Here is a 15,016-nt window from a genome sequence, read left to right as displayed (position 1 = left end):
ACAGTGAGTTGGGAGATAAGCTAATGCAATTGCTGATGTCTTGGTAAAACAAGGGACAAATAGGAAACATTGTTCTGGGCACAACTGTAACTTTTGTTTTGACATTCATGTACTCTTTGATGTAGTTTATGTGTTTGGAGAGGTGGCACCTTGCGCCCCTCTAAGGGGATTTTCATGTAACCTATCATTGAATTAATGGAATCTGATTCTTTGTTTATCAAAAAAAAAAAAAAATCTAGTATGGGAGAGAGTCTAAGAGCTGAAATTGTGTGAGACTAAGAGCTATTGTTAGTCCTAGAGCTGGGTGAATTCCAGCTTAAATAGACCTTAGGGGAGTCCTAATTTGAATCCAAGAAACTTTCCCAATCATATTAGAAAGGTCTCAATAATAGCTAATCTATAATTCGGTTCAGACCTTCTTGACTAGTCAAAGTAGGAAACTTTTAATCTAATTAGAAGCCCTCCAAATTAGTAACTAACATTGTCTTAAATACAAGAGAAGAGAGAGGAGTTAAAGATTATATGGCATGGGACCCACAAGCCCCCTTATTTGGACCAATATAGACCACCTCCTCTCTTAGAGGAGGTGGGACCTACCTAGGCCAATTTCTCTCTCTTCACTAAAAAGAGATCGTCCTTGGGAATTGGGCCTCAAACCAGCCCAATTATGTCTAACATAATAATGCCCAAGTAATGCCACCCTAAGAACTTGGGCACATTGGTCCAAGCTGAAATATATTCATCAGAACAAAAGGTTCTTACATGAATATTTGTAGTGTAATTTCTCTATCAATAATATCTAACATTGATAATTAGGAAAGAACCTCTTCCCCTTGCCTCTAAGCCCAATGCAACACTCTCTTCAATGATGGACCCTAGGAAAAATGTTTTGCAAACAATTTCAAAATAAATTATTTATTTATATAATAATTTCAAAATAAACTATATGTTTATATAAAGTATTATTTTGCAAAATCAATTCCAAAACACATTTAAAATCTACTATTGACAATTTTGCAGTTTCCATCAGAGAGTATGTACGGGATATTCTCTTTGTTTGACAAAGTGGTAGATCCTATCACAGTGATCACCAGCCCAGATACCATTCCTAATCTTCTCCAACATACCCAGGTATTGGCCCCGGAAGGACTTCACTAGTTGGCATATCAAAAGTAGATCAATCTGGAAAGCAGGGGGTGGGAAGGGATCAAATGTTTTGGGCTGTTCTGTAACTTTTTCTTTTTTGTTATCTTCCTGGAGAGAGTTAAGCCTGTTTATCTCTCTTTGGAGTGCTGTAACTAAATTCTTTTAATCTAATGATATCCAGATATTGATAAAAAAAAAAAGTAGACCAACCTGGAAATGGTATGGTTTAGTGTTTCACAAACATCCATTCTCATACCTTGGGTCCAACCCCAGCAGTTGAGGCAAACTGCTTCACAACTTGGGTGGTATAAGAATGCCAACCTTATTAGGATAAACTCCCCATGTTTATCCACTGGTTGAGAACTTTTAAGCCTACATACTGAATATGGTGTCTTAGATCCTATAATGTAAGACTTAGGGGAAAACACATACACATACCAAGTGACAGATGAAATATTGACTTTTATTCATAATAATGTCAGATCAAATCTTTCTATTGGAACTGACAGCTGAAGGCATACATTCTTTAACAAATTATGCATCCCTTTTCACCCTTGTTTTGTCCATTGCATCTACAAAACTATTTTCTCATCATTGAACCCAAGAGGACATGGTATCCAGTTCCTGTGCCAAGTATATTATCTCCCTCATGATGTGTTGATTGTGCCATAGTCCTTGGCTGTTTTTCTTTAACAAACCTATAAAGTGATTCTCAGTTGCTGTAGCAGTAAACTGGATTGCTGTTTTGCTTTGTATATCTTAAAAATTGTCCAAAGTTTCAATAAATTGCTATTTATACAGCAGTTGTAGTGAAATATGATTGTTGTTCTATGTCAAAGACAGTTTGGGAGAGGGAGTTTCCTTCTTACAAAACCTATGACGGTTCCATTCTGAGTCAATTTACTTATTCTCATGCAACTGCGTGTCAATTTGAAATGCAGAAATGATTTTTTAAACATTTAGATTTTTATGTCTCATAGATTGTCTGTTTTATAGGTATTGGGATCCATATTACTACAGGAGGCGGCGCATAAGAACTGATGAGGATGGGATGAATTTCATTGAATCTGTAATGTGAAAATTGGCTCATTCATTGCATCTTTCTGACATACAATTTCAATTTCTGAAATTAACTTTTATGAGTATTCTACTGTAGGTTTTCTCATTTGTATTTGGTGATGGAGATCCAAATCAAGGAATTGAAGAAGAGAGGTGGAAGTTGGTAATTGTTGACAACTGAATCTAGTGCTTTCTTGTTGTTGGTTTTGTGTTTTGCTTTGTCTTTCTTTTTCTAGATTTCATATTGACCCATAATTTGTACTATTATTGGTTCACCTCATGTAAGGTACGGAATTATTTATTTAAGTCTTTAACTGCATCAAATTGCTCATGCAGTCGATTAAATCGAACAATTGAACCCATAAATTTCAAGAATGTAGGTCAGAAAAGTGAAATTTCTAGCCTTCAAATGTAATAAATAAACAAATCTTTCACAAATTCTGTCCTAAAATCTAGGTTCCTTGGTCACATATTACAAAGTTGACAAAGAAGAGTCCCCTAAATTGCTATGTTAGCATTAGTCTTGGTGTTAGCAGTTCACATGTATCCAGCAAAGGTACGGTGCCCATTTTGAAGTGTCCATGTAACATATTTTTGTTAATTAACATTAGGAGAATGAGAAGAAAAGCACAAAATTAGCCTGAATATGAACTATCCAAATAAAAGCAAAAGGATGCAAATATGTCTGTTATTTCCAAGTCCCATTTTTCTTCTCTTTGGAGCATGCTATAGATATTTATTTTCATCTGAGTTACTTGTTGACAAACGACTTTGACCTTGGGAGGAACAATACCATCCAGACTCACTGAGAAAGGAAAATAGGATAGCTATCATCTCCACTACAAAGGGTTTCAAAGAGGGGAAAATACCAAGAGAAAACCCAATATTAATGCAAAACTGAATGCATATGTTTTGGAGAAACAGGATTCATGTAGCCAACTCCATATAGTTGGTATAAGGCATGGATGATGATGTTCTGAGATTTAAAATTTATTAGTATGACTAGATCATTTCTTAGAGCTTATTAGAAAAGAAAAATCTAAAAAAATTCCAGATGGATATTTGAAGATATTAAGTATGTAACTTTCTTCTGAATGTTTTGGAAATTGGAAGTAGAATATTGTTTTATACCTTCTCTCCCTTGCTATGTGCCTCACTATGATTTTGCTTGCACGCACATAGACACTGACACTTTTTATTGTGCTCGCTTAACTGCTTGAATATAATTTCTACCAAGATGCATGAAATTTCTTCCATAAGATCTTTATAATTTTATATCTTAAATTGTTTCTGCAGATTGGACAATACATAGCTTCGAATGGCGGTGTTGTCACAGCAGAGGAGCTTGCTCCTTATCTTGATGTGCTGCCAACAGATGAAATGGTACTTGGGCCTGATGCTATATAATTTTCTCAAAGAAGAGGCCTTTTACACCTGAATCTGATTACTTGTTTCTGCTGAGTCCTGAACAGGGATATGCCAATTATCATAGAGTACAAGTCCTTATTAACACAATGATTTATTTATTTTTTAATTTTATAAAGAGACAAAAACAAATTTTGCCAAAGTATGGCTAATTTATTGGTTTAATTCTTAATTCTTAGGCTCTTTTATTTCTCAAGTCTCATTTTAGGTATATTTGTTGCATTATTTTGACATGGAATTCATTCTCCAAGTCTTTTTTTTTTCTTTTTTTAATCCTATCAATACCTTCTTCCTACTAATTATTCAACATTCACCCATAGTTCCTCTTGGATTTCATGCATCTGCAATCCTTCATATGGTGGCTACTTCAAAGCTTCATACCTCCAAGGCTGCAAGATGCTTACTCTCCTCTTACCTATTAAATTAAGAAATAAGGATCTTTAGGTTATACATAAATAGATTTTTTTGGCTTTTTAAATTATCTGCAGCTTTGCAGTTTGGAAAATCTGTATATGTTGAGCCCAACAATCTATTAACCTTCTTTTATGATCATTGTGGTTTCAGAATGATGAGTCATACATTTTGCCTGTATTATTACGTTTTGATGGACAACCGGAAGTAGATGAAGAGGTACGTTTGGAAAATTATATTGTTTCAGTACTTGATGCAAAATGCATTGTCCTGTTCAATCAATCATGTTTTTCTTTTTTTAGTTGATAACATAATCAAAGACAAAGTAGCAATAGAGAAAGAGTATAAAATATCAAAACCTCCCAAAGGGATTGCGTCCAATCAATCCTGTTCTTTCAGTAATTCTTTGGCTTAGGGACCCGTTTATAACAGCTACAATAGTTAAACTGAATGACTTATTGCTTTGTCTTTTGTGAATAAAATGCAATATCATAAGTTATTTAGGGGTACAGCAATAACCCATCATGCCATGTAGCCATTAAAGTACTCACAACCTACTTAATGACTTATTCACAAAAAGACAGTAATAAGCCCTTAAGTTCAGCCACATAAACTGTTATCAAACAGCACCTTCGTTGAAGGATGTTTACACCTTGATTATCTGGAATGAAGAAAACCAGTTTATAATTTTCCCTTGCATTCTATCACTAAACAATGGGAGGGTGCTATTGGAAAATAAATTTGTATAAATGTGGAGACAATATATTATTGGATGCCTTCTTAAAAGGTGTTTTTTTGAAAGATGATAATCATCGTATTACAAAGGGTGTAGAAAGTTTATTTTAATAAGCAACTGGTTATGAAACAATTAAAAAAATCCATCAGTTGCATGGTTTTACCAGGTTCTTCCAATTTATGAGAAAGGCAGAAGTAATTTATCCTTTGTTGGTATAATCATTGCTTTAAAAACTTACCAGCAGTTTGGACTGGGAAGCTGGTTGGTTCACCAGTTCAGCTGTTCAATTGGGTGATTTGCCCATAGTAATAATTAAAATTATTAAAAACTGGGACCTGGTCAGCTGCACAGTTCCCTGGTTCAACTTTCCAGGTCAATGACAAATTCACAAACATTGGGCATGATGCTTCCATAAATAGGAATTCTTAAATCAGCCCCCTACTGAGATAATGTAAAGCTTCTTTAGGACTGGTTCTATTTCCTACCTGTCATTGTTGTAGAAAGCAATGACCTGTTGGAAGGAAATAAAATAAAAGATGTTATTTTGGGCAGATGTGGTTGTGTGTATAAAAAAACATTACTTTTGGAGTCAAGTATGTTATAGTGGAAAGCAATGAACTGCCTATTACATTGTAACATTATCATTTTAATGCTAAAAAGATGAAAAGTTTCCTGGATAAAAGGTGCTCCACTCATAACATGATAAGCATGTTAAGGATCTTGGTTGTTATGTGGCTGAAAGCCTCAGATAAGTTGAAAGAGGTTTCCACATCAAATCTTTGGAGAGAATTATATTCCAATATTTTTCACATTCTTGATTTTATGAGTTTCTCGGTGTTATCCTGCTTAAGACCATAAGATGAACTTTGAAGATATACCTTGGGCAATTAATGCAAGAGCTATGTGGTCAAATGTGGATTTTTCCTGATCTTTTGTGTTTACAACTGTAGGGGTATTTGGGTGAGTGGGGTTTTCCATCCTAAGAGTTTAAATAGTCTAATCACAATTAGTTTGTCTTCGATTGCATAAGTAATTCAGGAGTTGGTTTTTCTTTGAATCAGTATGATGATGGCAATTCTGTAGTTCCTGTGTTTTCTTGGTTCTAGTAGGATCTACCCCAAAGGGTCTATATGTTTGTTGTGGCGTTGTGTGTGTGCCAAAATGTGGTACACACATTTTGAAGTTGTTAAAACTGTTAGTTTTTTATGTATTATGGGCCGCAGAGGTACTGTGGTCTTTTTACTCTTTATTATGTGATTAGTGTGCTGCCCTAAAATATAAGAAAAAGCTGGCACCACCAGCTAAGTTTTTTTGCCTCTCCATTTTCTGTTTCTTTCTTCTTCTTTTCTCTCTACTCTCTTCCTTTCTCTGCTTCTCTATTTTCTCTCTTATTTCTACCCAGAAAACATGGTATCAGAGCAGGTTTTGTGGGTCTGAAGACAGATCGAACCTTGTTTTTCTTCCTCCTTTGCTGTTTTCCAGATCAATCTCAGGAAAAATCACACTAGACTGATCTGAGAGGAGTTTCTACCTTTCTTTTGCTTTTCTCTTGGCGGTGTGCCAAGACAGAGCTGTTTGCTCGTGGTGACAGAATGCTGTGAAGTTTTTTGTGGTGTTTAACACCTATATGGATTGTGTGATCCTTCCTGTACCCAGATGGGTGATGTTTATTGGTTGAGAATGATTGATGATGACTGCGACAGGAGACGTATGTCCTGTTTGGTGGCTGTGGTCATTGTGTGACATTTTTGAATGAATGATTGTGATTGATGGGCCTGTTCTGCTGTTTTTTGGACTGTGTCGATTTGGTGGATAACCTAGCATTGCGACTGCGCTTCTAGTTTTTTTGGCTCCCTAGTGGTGTTGCGTTGCTGTCAGACGTGTGATTTTTTTTCTGGTAAAGTTTTTCCACTGCTGTCCTATACCAGAACCTTTATTTGTGTGTTTGAGACATCTGGTCTGTAGTTGGAAGTGATATTTTCAGTTGGTATACCATGTCCTCTGAGGATACAGCTACCTCGGGTATGTCTTCCAGCCATAGTGAACTAGGTGGGAGTGTCAACATGACCTTTCCCATGGCTGTTGTTCCATTAGATGGCCTCAATTATTTGGAGCGGTCGAGAGGAATTAAGCTTTACATTACAGCAAGGGGGGAAATAGGGTATATCAATTGGGGAATTAAAGAATCAAGATCTGGGAGTGCTGAACACGACAAATGGAACCAAGAAAATAGTATGGTGATGTCTTGGTTATTTGTATCTATGCTCCCGCAAGTAAGGAGAAACTTTATGTGGGCTGAGTCTGCTGTCGAAATTTGGGAACAAGCAAAAACAACATATTCAGAACAAAGACACTATGCAGAAATTTATCAACTGCAAGCTGCGCCTACTACATGTAAGCAAGGGGAAAGAAGTCTTTCCGTGTATTACTAGGACTTGACTTCAATTTGGAAGTAGCTGGATCACTACTAGAATATGAATTGGAAATGTGAAGATGGTGCCAAAGCCTACAAGACTCTAGTCTCCCAACAGAGGGTGTTTGCATTTCTATTGGGGCTGAACCCTATGTATGAATCTATTAGGGTTCAAATCCTTGGAAGTAAAGACCTCCCTTCAGTCTGAAGAAGTTTTAGTGCAGTTAGAAGAAAGTAGAAAAAATGTGATGAATACTTCTGAGGGGGAGCTAGTTGCTTTTAAGAGGGATGGTTCCTAGAAAAGAGTGGAGGACAAGGATAAACTGTGGTGTACTCACTATCAGTGGCCTAGGCACACTAGAGAGACCTGTTGGAGTCTTCATGGGAAGTCAAAGTGGGCTTAGGAGTTGAGCAAAAAATCAACTAATCAAAATAAGACCTGTTGGAGTCTTCATGGGAAGTCAAAGTGGGCTTAGGAGTTGGCAACTCAAGAGACTTCTTCCCACACTGTATCTTAGGATCGCCCTACTGTTTTTGATCTGGAGGAAGAAATTGTCAACTCCTTCCGTGATCATTTGGAATTGTGTGGTAGGACACTTCGTCATATGGACTCGGGTCCTACACCACCTACCTCCTTGGCATTTACATTAGGTAACTCTGCTACTGCCTTCCATGTGTCATCTCACACATCTGAGTCTCCTTGGATCATTGACTCTGGAGCCTTAAACCACATGACAAGTAAGTCCAACTTGTTTCAGGCATATAATTTTCTCTTTGGGAGAGACAAGGTGAGACTAGCTAATGGGTCTTTATCTACCATTGCTGGTCAAGGAACCATCTCCCTTCTGTTTGGCCTCACTCTCTCTAATGTGCTGCATGTTCTTAAATTACCTATCAATTTACTTTCCATTAGCAGTATTGCTTTTTTTTTTTGAAAGTAGTTAACTAATTTCATTAAAGGAAAGAGGGGTGCACAAGAAGGTGTACAAATACAAAACAAGGGCCAGACCCCTGAGAATTACACAGGAGGAAATTTATCACAGTACAAGGTCTCTAGAATGACTCCTAATTTTGCTAGACCATCTGCAATGGCATTTAGCTCCCTTGGGGTCCAGTATAGAGAAACATTTGTATGAGCCAATAGGTCCCTTGCCTCTGTTAAGAAGTGACTAAGTCTCCAAGGTCCAGCCTCTTGTTGTCATAACCATCTTCTAGTATTTGCTAAGTCACCTTCGATGGAGAAGTTCTGAATACCCAGTTTGCTGACTAGGCGAATCCTTGTGAGAGCTGCTAACATTTCTGCCTTTGTGGAGTCAATTATCCCAATTGGTCCACTGTATACCCAACAGGTGAGTCCGTTTTCATCTCTTAGAATTCTCCCTATGCTGGCACCTCCAGGGTTACCATAAGCACTTCCATCAAAGCTTCGAGTCCAAGTTCCTTCCCTTCTTATTGAGGGAACTCTGGGGTGGGAGGGTGGGATAGAGGGGGAGGAGAACAGCAAGTTATACACATTTCTGTTGAGGTCGTTAACATTGATTCCTGTGAACTCCTTTGAGCTGGAAGCCCACAAAGTGTAGTGATAAGTGATGTGGTTGATCAACTCACCCTTAGATTTTATCTTATTTTCAAACAGTCGATTGTTCCTTTCCTCCCAAATTCCCCAGAGTACAACATGAAGTACTATCAGCCAGTAAGTCTTACCTCTCTTGCTCAGACCTCTTTCTTGCCACTGAGAAATCAGTTCCTGAAGGTGCTTAGGAGCCACCCAACTATAGCCAACTAGCTGTAGGAAGAAGTTCCAGATGTTGCTGGCTACCTGGCAGTGTATGAAGAAGTTCCAGATTAGTAGTATTACTCATTCCTTAAATTGCTCAGTAACCTTTTTCCCTTTTGGTGTTTTTCAGGATTTGACCTCCGGGAGGATGATTGGTAGAGGTAATAAGGTGGATGGTCTCTACGTGTTGGAGAATAAGTTGGTGTTGTTGCTTTAGAGTCTATGAGTCATTCTAGTAAGAGTCAGGCCTATTTATGGCATGGTTGTCTTGGTCATTTGTTGTTTGAGTCTTTAAAAATTGTGTTTCTAGATTTATTTAAGTTTTTGTTAGTAAATTAGTTGCAGTGCCAAACGTGTCAATTGAGTAAATATTGTATAAACTCTTTTCCATTGAGAAATAAAAGATTTGATTTTCCTTTTCATATTATCTACTCTGATGTCTGGGGCCCTGTTACACTGCCTTCTAAGACGGGGTGTAAATATTTTCACATTGATTGATGACTATTCTCGATACACTTGGGTTTATCCAATGCATTCTAGAGATGAGGTTCCACAGATTGTGCAATTTTTTTTTGATAAATGATTGAATTTTATTCAATAAAATCAATAAGATATTACAATACAACCTTCCCAAAGGAGGGGCACGAGATGGTACCTCTCCACAGTAGCAACAGTGTACTACCTCAGACTAGTAATAAAAAGTTTACAAAGCTGCCCAGAAAAACTGTTCCCTTGATACCCCTTGTTTAGCTAACCCATCCGCTATGGTGTTAGCTGTTCTACCCACCCACTGAAAAATAACATTCATGTTCCTCGAGAACCATTTAGCTTTCCTCATAATACCCCTGTAGCACTAGATCACTGAATCTGGAATTTTTAGCCAACCCACAACAATTTTGGAGTCTCATTAAATAATCAAATTTTGAACTCCTAACTGATCCGCAACCTGAATGCCTTGTACAGCCGCTAGGAGCTCAGCTCTGATAGAGTCTCCTATATCCACAGAGCCTGAGAACAAAGCTAATATGTTACTATCTTTTTCTCTCAGCACTCCACCAATCCCTGAAGGCCCCGGATTTCCTTGACTGCTACCATCAAAATTCAGCTTTGTCCAGTCTTCTAAAGGGGGTACCCACACATCTGGTACCCTGTTTTTTCTGTTACTGCTACTAGCCATAGCCCTTCGGTTCCTCCACATGTCATCAAAGGAATATAATTTGAAGGAATCTAATGATCTCAGCTAGTGGATTGCCTTGGTCAAAATACAATCCTTTACATTCTGCACATTTCTCTCCTTCTCTTGGAGTATCCTCGCATTTCTTTCTTCCCAAATTGTCCACAGAGCAGCAGCTCTAATGCTCCTCCACATTGTTTTACTAGTTTTTATGGCCACACAAAGAAGGAAGGATCAAAGATCTGATCTATGACTGTGGTCATATTCCATCCTCAACCGAACAAAGCAAAGATCCAACCCCAAATAGCAGCAGAAAAAGGACAGATTAAAAGTAAGTGAGAGCAATCCTCACCATTAGCCCTGCAAAGTACACACCAATTAGGAGACAAACACATAGAAGGCCTTCTCTTTTGCAGTAAGTCTGAAGTGTTGATTTTCCTATAGAAAACCTCCCAGCAGAACATAATAATTTTAGGAGTGTTAGAGTGAGCCGAATAGGGGTAGTTTAGTAATCTCATGTCAGTTAAGTACTTTGCTTATGTGGCTGTTTTGTTAGAGTACTCTGCCCCACACTTAAGTGAGGGCAGTTTAGTCTTTGTAAGTGTAATTAGAACCTAATAAACATTAGGGGGTCGACTGAATGGGTGACTAATCAGTTTCGACTAAACCCTCCTGTTCTCACTTTTCTCGTCTTCTTCTTCCTCATCTTCTTCTTCCTTCTTCACTGGTTCGGACTACTGTAGCTGCTCCAAAACATGGTATCAGAGCGAGGTTTCTGACCTGCTTTCGCTTGTAAAGCATCTCAGCTGTGTTCGTGACACCCTCTTCTTCGTTTCTGGTTAGTTAATGGAGAGAGCTGGTTCGCCCTAGGTCTGAGACATCACAGCTCGTTGCTCTCTGCTGCGCACAGTTTTCTTCATCAAGGAAGGTGATTTCAGCAGTGAATGGTTGGCTGACACTCTCAAAGGAAGGTTGGTTATTTAGCCCTTTTGTGTTGCTGGTATTTCTGGGTAGGAACCCTTCAAGAATCAGTTAGTACTGATTAGAACCTAGAGAACTAGGTTCATTGTTGCCCTAAGAAGGGCTGTGTGTGCAGTAGCCGAATGGTGTAGGGCTGCTGTGAGTTGTTGAGTGGTGTTAAGGCTGCTGTAGGTGGCCGAGTGGTGTAAGGTGGAATGCAGTGACCTTGCCAAGCTCCTTGTGGTTGTGTAATGCCCTCTTAAGTGTGTTAAACAAGTCTGAACTGGGTGTAGCAGTTTGACTGTGTTGTGGTGCTTGTGATGCACAATTTTTTTTTATTGAGTGGTTGTAAGAGGGCCTACTGTTGTGTTGTGGTGCTTGTGATGCTTATGTGGGTCGTAGGTGTGTGAAGTCAGCAGTAGTGTGAAGAAGAACAAGTGTGTGTACTCCCACTGTTGTGTTTAGGGGCTGCAATAGGTGCTGAAGTATCAAACTGTGAACAACATCAATCAGCTTGTAGCTGAGAAGTAAGGTTAGAGGCAACTGTGAAAGAGTACAATGGCAGCAATAGGAGATGGCTACAATGATCAGAAACCTAGTGTGGTAATTTCCTCTGACTACCTAGGGGTACAAATGACCTCAATTAAGCTGAATGGGGAGAACTATGTTCCATGGGCTAAATCAGTGGAAGTGTTTCTCAAGGCAAAGAAGAAAGTAAAGCATGTAGGAGATGAGAAGCCACCGGAGGACTCTCCAGGGTTTGATGATTGGGAACAAGAAGATGCTCAAATCATGACTTGGCTGTGGAATAGTATGGAACCCAAAATTAGTGCCAACTTCATGTTCCTTGATACGGCTAAGGATATATGGGAGCATGCTAAGGAGCTATATTCTGGACAAGATAACACAACAAGAGTGTATCAGCTTTATCAGGAGTATTTTGATTTACAACAAGGAACCAAAACACTAGAAGAATACTATGCCTGCATGAAGAATATAAGGAATGAAATGTCTATCACCCCCTTACTCCAAATATTAAAATTCAGCAACAACAAAGGGAGCAACTAGATGTTACAAGATTTTTAGTGGGGCTGAAGTCGGAATATGAACCAGTTAGAGCCCAAATATTGGGGGGCTCTACTCTTCCTACACTTGAGGAAGTATTCTCAAGGCTTCGTAGAATTTCTTTGGGACAGACAGAGAACTCCACACAGTCTGATAGATCAACACTTGTTACAGCTAGAGGGGTTGGACATAGTACAAGAGGGGGAGGTCATGCTCCCCGAGGAGGCCGTGGCAGTTCTATGATTAGTTGGGGTGGTCGTGACTCAGGGGGAGGCTGTGGCAGAGGGAAGAATAACTCTACAAGGAAATGTACTCATTGTGGTAGAGAGGGACACACAGTGAATTTCTGTTATGATCTACATGGCCTTCCCTCTAAATGGGCTAATCATGCTGTAGTAGGTGAGGTTGATATCAGTGACAGTAAACCGGCAGACCGAACTCCTCCCACATCTACATCTACCTCTGGGAGGGAAATGGTGAGCGTACCGCGTGATGAGTATGAACGGTTCCTTCAAACTACTTCACAACATACCATTGCCACACTTGCCCAATCAGGTATTGCTTGCATGTCATCTAAAACCTCTCCCTGGATTATTGACTCTGGAGCCTCAGATCATATGATTGGGACTCCAGGTGTGTTCTCTTCTCTTTTTGAAACCTCCACATCACAAACTGTCCCTAAGTTTCCATTCAATCTTATGTCTGTTAGTAAAATAACCAAAGCTCTTAACTGTTCTGTTACCTTCTTTCCTTCCACTTGTGTTTTTCAAGATCTCAAGACGGGGAAGAAGATTGGTGGGGGGCATGAAGCTGGTGGACTGTATTATCTTGACGGTGGTGGATCTTCAATTGCTCTTCAGACTTCACTTACTCCTCTACAATGGCATTGCCGACTGGGACATCCATCTCTCAAGGCTCTCAAGATTTTGGTCCCGTCATTGAGTCATTTGTCAGTTTTGCAATGTGAGTCATGTCAGTTTGGGAAACATCGTCGTGTGTCCTTCAGTCCAAGAGTTGAGAGTCGTATGTTGAGTCATTTTTCTTTGGTTCATTCAGATGTTTGGGGTCCAATCAAAATAGAGTCTTATAATGGGTACAAGTATTTTGTCTCCTTTATTGATGATTGTTCAAGAATGACATGGATTTACTTAATGAAAGAAAGAAGTGAATTGTTTTCCATTTTTCAAAAATTCCATGCTGAAATACGCACACAATTTGGTGTTCCAATCAAAATTCTCCGTTCAGATAATGGTTGTGAATACTTTCTTACTTCATTTCAACAGTATTTAGAACAGCATGGCATTATTCATCAGACATCATGTGCATACACCCCTCAACAAAATGGGGTAGCTGAACGGAAGAACCGTTAGCTTCTTGAAACTGCTCGGTCTATTCTTCACCACATGAATGTTCATAAACGGTTTTGGAGTGATGCTGTACTCACTGCATGTTTTCTCATTAATCGGATGCTCTCCTTCATCCTTCATGGTCGGTCCCCCTTCTCTATCTTGTTTCCCACTTTATCTCCATTCCCATTAATTCCTCGTGTCTTTGGTTGTGTGTGCTTTGTCCACAATCTGAGCCCTGGAATAGACAAGCTAGATGCACGCTCAATTAAATGTGTCTTCCTTGGCTACTCACGGACTCAAAAATGGTACAAGTGTTATAATCCCATTACCCGGAAGTGCTATATCTGCCCTGATGTCACCTTTTTTGAGTCAGTCCCCTTCTTCTCAAGTCCTGAAGCGCCTTCGTCTCCACAAGTACTTCCTCTTCCTCTTCCTCTCCTTGTCAGTGATCCAGTTCTAGATGCTGTTGTTGGAGTAGACTCATCACCTCATCCCGTGCAGATCACCACCAAACATCCACCAATCCGGCAAGTGTATACACGTCGAACGACACCGGCCCCTCCAGCTTCTACCTCATCTGCAGATCCTCTCATGGCTCCTATTGTTGAACCTTCAGACCTTGACCTACCCATTGCTTTACGGAAAGGTAAACGCAGTTCTACCCTCCATCCCATTTCCAATTTTGTTTCATTATCTCGTCTTTATACATCACATCGCCAGTTTGTTTCCCTTTTATCCTCTATTTCCATATCTAACAATGTTCAAGAAGCTCTTAGTTCACCTGATTGGCGGCGGGCAATGGAGGAGGAACTTTCTGCTCTTCAACATACTCAAACGTGGGAACTTACTACTCTCCCACCTGGTAAGCATGCTGTGGGATGTAAATGGGTGTATACTGTGAAATACTTGCTAGATGGTAGTGTGGAGCGTCTGAAGGCCAGACTTGTTGCTAAAGGTTACTCACAGTTGTATGGAGTGGACTACATGGAGACATTCTCTCCGGTGGCTAAGATTGGTTCTGTTCGTGTACTAATTTCCCTGGCAGTTATGTATGATTGGACCCTGTTTCAGCTTGATATAAAGAATGCCTTTCTCCATGGTGATCTTGTGGAGGAGGTATATATGGAGCAACCACCTGGGTTTGTTGCTCAGGGGGAGGATGGTAAGGTATGCAGATTGAAGAAGGCAAATTATGCGTTGAATTGGTTTGGGAAGTTCAGTGAAGTGGTGAAGAGTTTTGGAATGAAGCAGTGCCAGGTAGATCACTCAGTGTTCATCTATGACTTAGAAGCTGGGAAGATTCTATTAGTGGCCTATGTGGATGATATTGTCATTACTGGCAGTGATAAATTGGGGCTTGGCAATCTAAAGGTATTTCTGCAAAATCATTTCCAAACAAAAGATCTTGGAACATTGAAGTATTTCTTGGGAATAGAGGTTGCCAGGTCAAAACAAGGTGTAAATCTGTGCCAAAGAAAATATGTTCTTGATCTATTGGAAG

General features: G+C 39.3%; 1 protein-coding gene across 1 annotated transcript in view; it reads left to right on the top strand.

The window, feature by feature from the left end:
- Window positions 1-15,016, top strand: part of LOC104588663 (Iron-sulfur cluster biosynthesis family protein) — a 45,525-nt gene that overhangs the window by 11,788 nt on the left and 18,721 nt on the right. Inside the window, exons 5-8 of the mRNA XM_010246688.3 lie at window positions 2,143-2,215; window positions 2,303-2,368; window positions 3,502-3,588; window positions 4,195-4,260. Coding sequence (XP_010244990.1) covers window positions 2,143-2,215; window positions 2,303-2,368; window positions 3,502-3,588; window positions 4,195-4,260 — 292 coding nt within the window. The remainder of the gene's footprint in view (window positions 1-2,142; window positions 2,216-2,302; window positions 2,369-3,501; window positions 3,589-4,194; window positions 4,261-15,016) is intronic.

The sequence above is a fragment of the Nelumbo nucifera genome, chromosome 6, assembly GCF_055504915.1.
Source record: "Nelumbo nucifera cultivar China Antique chromosome 6, China Antique-T2T, whole genome shotgun sequence".
In the NCBI taxonomy this organism is placed as follows: Eukaryota; Viridiplantae; Streptophyta; class Magnoliopsida; order Proteales; family Nelumbonaceae; genus Nelumbo; species Nelumbo nucifera.
This window is presented reverse-complemented; position numbering and strand designations above follow the sequence as displayed.